This window comes from Sceloporus occidentalis, unplaced genomic scaffold, assembly GCF_023333645.1.
Source record: "Sceloporus occidentalis isolate IW3139 unplaced genomic scaffold, rSceOcc1.0.p SCAF_7, whole genome shotgun sequence".
NCBI lineage: Eukaryota > Metazoa > Chordata > Lepidosauria > Squamata > Phrynosomatidae > Sceloporus > Sceloporus occidentalis.
This window is the reverse complement of record NW_028316987.1, coordinates 34,836,164-34,843,414: the sequence shown is the minus strand read 5'-3', so window position 1 is coordinate 34,843,414 and position 7,251 is coordinate 34,836,164. Positions and strand designations below refer to the sequence as shown.

The window sequence follows — 7,251 nt, the reverse complement described above, 5'->3', positions numbered from 1 at the left end:
TTTTGAAGGAAAACTTAGCCTGTGGTATGTCACAGAAGCATGTGGGGTTTTCAGTAGAAGACTGTGACTGAATGTGTGTGTGCGTGTGTGTCTAAGTCCTTTAAAGTCATCAAATTGTGACCCTATTAATTTTATAGGATGTTCTTAGGTAAGGAATACTTACAGGTGTTGTTGTTGTTGGTTTTCTCTGAATATAGGCTACCTCCAAGTGCCAACCAGGCCTGACTTTGCTTAGCTTCCAAGATCAGATGGGATTTGGGGCTTTCAGGGCATTTAGTGCAGAACTACAAAATTGTCCTAAGTAAACTTACTATGACAGTGCACTGGTTACCTTTTGTACTGCATGAACAATCTGTTCACCTGGATTTTACTCAAGATTTTACTGTGTTGTAAGAATGGTCTTCATTTTGACAGCACATCCTAACATAAGAACCAGTCAGTCACAAAGCAAACCCCCTTTTCTCACAAGGCCCTATATAACTGCATCTTGTAACCTCATTCAGACATCATATGAACCAGTGTTGTCCTGAGACATTTTGCTACCTGATAGCGAGTCCAAAGTGTGCCTCCCTGCTAAGGCTAACGTCTTATATCTTGCTATATCAGATCTCCGGTATCCATTTATCCACATATACCTCATATTGCTTGAGTGCCACTCAAATATATAGGGACAAGGAGGTTGGGTCAAGAACATGTACTACCTTGTAAGTTCATCAGCATGGTCTGAAAAAGATTTCAAAGCATTCTCAGTAACAAAGAAAGCCCAGTGTAATTTAGCATTGTGCCATCCACTACTCTTCCATTTGCTGATATTCCACGTTTCAAAAAATTTCATTTTTAGGCTGAAACTGAAATCATCTATCTTTATAAGCGTTCCCCAGGTAATTTTATGAACAACACCAATACTATATTCAATGGTAATTTATTGTTGTGCACTTCTCTTGAAGTTCTGTGATCAATTTTATAAATATTTGTAAAAAAAATTAAAGTATACATGAAAGGGCTTTTACAGTTTAGTACACATTAAGAAACAACTACCAAACTTTCTAACATTTACCACTTGGAGCTAAATCAATGTATCAGTCCCAACTAAAATAGACCCACTGAGCCAATTTTTATATAAGTTCTATTGATTCAATGAGATTCCTCTAGTTAGGATAAATAAATGAATTTAGGACTAAATAATTGGTTTCTTCCACTGACCTCTCCTGTTGTTGTGTGCCTTCATGTCATTTTCAATTTATAGAGACCTAAGACAAATCTAACACAGGGTTTACTTGGCAAATTTGTTCGGGGGGGGGGGGTATTTGTTTTCCTCTGAAGCCGAGTGTGACTTGCTGAAGATCAACAAATGGATTTCCATAGCCGAGTGAGGATTCAGTTATAGCCCAACACTCAAAACACTACACCATGCTCACTCTTATGTTCCCTTTTTGTTTTGTGAGTTTCTAATATGTTTCTCTTCTTTTTGTTATTATTGGGGAGTCAAAATAGTAGGTTAAGTGGATCAGCATATAGATACAGCATAGCTAATTTGGTATAAATGTACATCTAGTGCCAGGCATCTATAGTTGGAAATACAGCACATAGCTATGTGTAGTATCACGAAGAGTGTATTAAATGGTAATGCCTTTCCTGAGCTTTCAGAATGGTATGGAATTAACATCTAAGGTGTGTGGGCAAGCTGTAGCTCTTCAGATGATATTGGACCTCAGCTCCCACTATTGAGAACACTGTCTATATCTTCTGGGAACCACAGTCCAACACCACCTGCAAGGCCACATATTCCCCCCCTCTCCTGTGGGATGAACATTCAATTTTATTACACTTTTCTCATATTAAAATATTCTGTGAGCATTTGGCCACCTTGTCTCAAATGTACAGCTTCATACATTATGTTGTGATACAAACAGTTCAGAGGGATTCCCACAAGAAGCTGGGAAGCACAGGCAGGCCCACTCCATCTCACAGTGCTGCCTGACCATACACATGAGTTCTGTGCTCCTTATCTTGCATACCTTTGGTCTCAATTAACACTGAACGGATTACGTATTTATTTATTTCATTTTTATGCTGCTTTTCTCCCAGGGTGGCTCAGAAGATAAAAACACTTTAAAAACTACATTTTAAAAAAACAAAAACAAACTCAGAGTCAAGTTCATGCTTGATATCTGGGGAGTTGTGTGAATGTGTCTTTTTGAAAGTATTGCCTGAACTGACTTCAGATGATAAGGAACTTCACCTGTAGTGATTTTATCTGCAAAGGGATAGGAATAATGTTGTTTGACTGCATGTCCCAGCATTCCTTATCACTGGCTAGAGCTATCACTAGCTAGGACTGTTGGGGGTTGCATTCCATAACAGCATGAACATGTGAACTGTTCCCACTATGCAGGTGAGGGAAAATGGCTTTCTGTGGAGTGGGAAGGACAAATCCAGAAACTGGAAATTATTCATATTTAAGGGATAGCTTTTTATAATTCTTAAAACTGTCTTGCTGCTAGAAAATTGTTATAGTATGCTTTTTTTCACTTCTGTTCAGTGGATGATCAAAGTTTTGAGCTCCAAGAGAATTTCAGTGAACTCTTTATTCAACATCTAAAACTGAGGCTATAAACTGCAATTCTCTCAAAAACTGAAAACCAAAGTAGTTCTGCACACACAGCAACTTTAGAAGTGGATTGGCAGTGGCAGCTGTATTCACATTTTTTCTACTTTTGTGGAGATGCTAAGCTCCTATCCCTTACAAATGTGGAGGGCTGACTATAAACATAAACCATATCAATGTAGTACCACAGATTTGGCCCACTATATAAATAAAGAACACTTTGTTTTTGCTGAAGTGGCTTCATTCCTTCACAAAAAGGATTTATCCATAAATTGTATTTCATGCCATGAACTAAGTTTGCAACAGGTGGATGTGTCCAATTGTGTCTGAGTTCAAACCTAACTTCTCCACTAAACGGACTATTTTTTCTTTTAGCGAAGTCAGGGATGGCCTTCTGAAGTCTCTGCCTTCTTTTCTCTTTCGACAACATTCACCTTGGACAGAATCAGTCCCACTGTTGTTCCTACAGTGATGTCCACTGAATGCAGTGCCATTTTCACAGATACTTGCAGTTGTAGTACCACTGCATGTGTGACCAAGATCCATGGCCTCAATGGTATCCTGCAAGTCTCCAACATGTGTCTGCGGTTGGGTATGGTTAAAATCCTTAAGCACATACTCTTCATATTTTCTTAATTCTTTCAGTAGTTCAGTAACCTCATTTACCGTTGTAGAATTGCATCCATTGTGTTGACACCAAGATGAGAGAGCACTAAAATTCAAAAAAGAAACCTACGTATTAAAATATGGATATTTAAGACTGCATTCAAAAATATGATTTTATAAAACACTACCAACTGTAATTTGTTTGTGTTTTTTATTTTCACTCAGATTTAAAGCAACATACTAGAATGTTAACATGGAACTGTTTAGTATTCTGATTTCAAGTTCTCCACAAAACATAGTTTTTTGTGGGTTTTTCGGGCTACGTCACCATTTTCTGGAAGAGTTTCTTCCTGACGTTTCGCCAGCCTCTGTGGCTGGCATCTCCACAAGACACCTAAAAACCATAACACCAAGCACAAAATATATTTTCAAATAGAAACTGTTTCTTTCTTGCAAATGCCTGACACAGATTATATTTTCATTAAAATGTCAAGTTCCCTAAAGTCTACTTTTGATAAAACAACACAAAGGCAAAGGACATTGGCCAAAGTTCTGTTGGGCAGTTCTGAATACATAACTTACAGTTATATTCATAACTGCTACATATTCACAGGCCCTACACAGGCCCTAATTTAGATTGTGGCTTTGTGAATGGAAAAGCTCAAAGGAGATGGAAGTTGTTATCTTCTGCAAACTGGGGCACCTAGTTTAGGTGCTAAGTAGGGATCATGAAAGTCCCCCAAACTCTACTTACTAGCAAATAGTTGCTGGGATTGATGGGGGTCCATATGTCTGTCAACTGAGAAGCAGATGTCTGATGTTCCCACCCCTGCTCATGATGGGGTCCTTTATCTGGTTGTCATTCCGGAGATCACTCATGAAAAGGGATGGGCAGACAGGAAGATGCTTCTCCAATGACAGGGGAATAGACCCTTGCTGAATCCAGTAACTGCTTACCAGTAAGTGTGGGGGTAGGTCTAGCTGGAATCCACTATGTAGCATTGTAACTACAGTGCTATGTAGTATGTAATGATCATACAGGTTTTCAGCAAGTGTATATAACAACTCTGAACTAAAAGGTATCTGTAGGATTTATTTTTCTCCTCCTACTATACAAACAATAGAGGTGGGCTTTCAAGGTAATGGGATAGAGAAGATGATAGTGGCTTTATGAATGGAGAAAGCTCAAAGGAGATGCAAGTTGTCATCTTCTGCTAACTAAAGTAGCTCTTATTAACATCATCCACACTTCTTCACTAGTTTTAGTTTGGTAGCATGTATACATCTATACATGCTACCTAGCATCTATATTTAACAAAATGACAGGGAATTCAAGTGAGCATCATATTTAGCTATTAGCCTGCAGAGATTAGTCAATTGAGCTTTTGGACTCCATAAAAGAACATGTGCATTAGATTTCCACAACATACCTTAATGTTCCTTTCAGTTGGCCGCAGGAAAACATCATCCTTGCTGCTTCTTTATATCCCTGATTAAAGCCTTCTTGAAGTGTCACCTTTTTCCCAGCTTCAATTCCTTCCCTATAGCCTTCCTTTAAGCAAAGTAACAAAAAGAGTGATTTAAAACTAGAATGCAAAAAGTGCAGTACTCATCGGTATGTAACTTATTCAAATACACCATAAACTAAAATGATTGGGTAGCCATAAGTCAGAAATGGCTGGAAGGTGCACAGCAACAACAACAAACGCCAACTACCCAACTTTATGAAGACAGCATGTTAATTGGAAAGTATTATTTCTTATTTATTTAAAATATCTTATCGCCAAGGGCTCCTGAGTCATTTTTAGACCAGATGAGATAGCATTCAGTAATAGGTGCACCAAGTCAGTTATTTTAATCCTTAAGTTACATGTTATCTGATACTGTTTGTTTTATGTTTTAATCATTTTTAAATAAAAGTCCTTCCAGTGATATAGGTTTAACAAGGGGGATGTACTAAAACAAATGACCATGCTTGCCTGCTGACAAACCATACCTGCCCATAGGGAAACATGAGCAAGTATGGTTTCTCTATGGACATGTATGATTTTCCCATAGGGACCTGCATTTCCCCCCCCCCCCCCCTCACAAATCACAATCAAAGCATCCCTGACAGATGGCCATCAAGCCTCTGTTTAAAGACCTCTAAGGAAGGAGACTGCACTCCGAGGGAGTGTGTTCCACTGTCGAACAGCCCTTACTGTCAGGAAGCTCTTCCTAATGTTGAGGTGCAATCTCTTTTCCTGGAGCTTGCATCCACTGCTCCGGGTCCTAGTCTCTGGAGCAGCTGAAAACAAGTTAGCTCCCTCCTCAATATGACATCCCTTCAAGTATTTAAACAGGGCTATCATATCACCCCTTAACCTTCTCTTCTCCAGGCTAAACATCCCCAGCTCCCTGAGTCTTTCCTCACAGGGCATATTTTCCAGACCTTTCACCATTTTAGTCGCCTTCCTTTGGACACATGGCTCCAGTTTCTCAACATCCTTTTTAAACTGGACACAGTATTCCAGGTGGAGCCTGACCAGAGCAGAATAGAGTGGCACTATGACTTCCCTTGATCTAGACACTATACTTCTATTGATGCAGCCTAAAATTGCACTGGCCTTGTTAGCTGCTGCACCACACTGTTGACTCAGTGTTTTAATACATCCCTTAAAAGGGGGCACGATTGGTTATTTGTACTTGGGGGGGGGGGTTGGGCTATGTGGCCATGTTCTAGGAGAGTTTATTCCTGGCGTTTCCCCTGCAGCTGTGATTTCCATGTTAATCTGTGTATTGTTCTGTTGTTGAATGGCAAGGCCTCAGGGTGGGAGGATAAGCAATAACCGGGGTCACACAGTGTGTATATATATATATATATACACACACACACACACACACACTATATATATATATATATATACACACACACACACTATATATATATATAGTGTATGTATATATAGTACATATATATATACACACACATACATACTATATATATATACACACACTATATATATATAGTGTATATATATATATATAGTACATATATATACACACGCACATACATACTATATATATATATACACACACACACTATATATATATATATATAGTGTGTATATATATATATACACAGTACATATATATATACACACATACATACTATATATATATATATATAGATACACACACACTATATATATATAGTGTGTATATATATATATATACAGTACATATATATATACACACACACATACATACTATATATATATATATATATATATACACATACACACACTATATATACAGTATTTATATAGTGTGTGTATGTATATATATATGTATGCACAGTACATACATACATATATATATACACACACACTATACACACACACAGAGTATATATACACAGTATATACCCCCCTCTCTTTCATGCCAGCCTTCTCTGAAGATGCCAGCCAGAGATCCAGGCCAAACATGACTACTGCCACAATATGGAGGCAGCCCAAGCTACCCCAGTCTGCACCCACTTGGACCCTCCTTTCCATGGCGCTCTTCCACTCCTTCTGGGCGAGCTCCATCTCATCCACATCTTCGTCAAAGGCGTCGGCGTCGTTGCCGCGGAGCTGAGCCAAGGCTGGCACCCAGGACATGCCCCCTCCGCTTGGCAGGCAGCCAGCGATGTCTTATGGCAGGCAGCGACGAGACAAAACAGGTTGCCTTCCAAAAACGGGACCACTTCCGGTTTACTTCCGGTAATGACGTCACTTCCGGGGAGGGAGGGAGAGTGTGGACTTGAGGCATTTCCGGGTTCTGTGCAAAGGGAGGGGGGAGAGGGAGAGAAGGAGGCGTGGCCTGAAGCAGCTCTGTTTTGTTACCTTCATGGTTGCAAAGGCTTCAGATTAATTACAAGCTTAGGGATGTTCCAAATTATTAATTATTGTTATTGTTATTATTATTAAAAGCTAGCTGTGTGGCCCATAAGCAGAAACAGTGTGTCCCTGTTGGGGGTGATGCCATTTATTAGGGCTGCTAATGACTTCTTGTCA

General features: G+C 39.2%; 1 protein-coding gene across 2 annotated transcripts; it reads right to left on the bottom strand.

Moving 5' to 3' along the window:
• Positions 1–923: 923 nt before the first annotated feature.
• On the bottom strand, positions 924–6,941 carry YAE1 (YAE1 maturation factor of ABCE1). Of its 2 annotated transcripts, none has more exons than XM_089532573.1 (3): positions 6,733–6,941; positions 4,645–4,766; positions 924–3,320 (listed from the first exon to the last, which is right to left on the bottom strand). In XM_089532573.1, the coding sequence occupies exons 1-3, from the start codon at positions 6,853–6,855 to the stop codon at positions 2,900–2,902; spliced, it is 666 nt and encodes a 221-aa protein (XP_089388699.1). In that variant the 5' UTR covers positions 6,856–6,941; the 3' UTR covers positions 924–2,899. The 2 variants fall into 2 exon arrangements, with proteins under 2 accessions (XP_089388699.1, XP_089388700.1); XM_089532574.1 differs by lacking the exon at positions 6,733–6,941 and adding an exon at positions 6,622–6,723.
• Between the last annotated feature and the right edge of the window lie 310 nt (positions 6,942–7,251).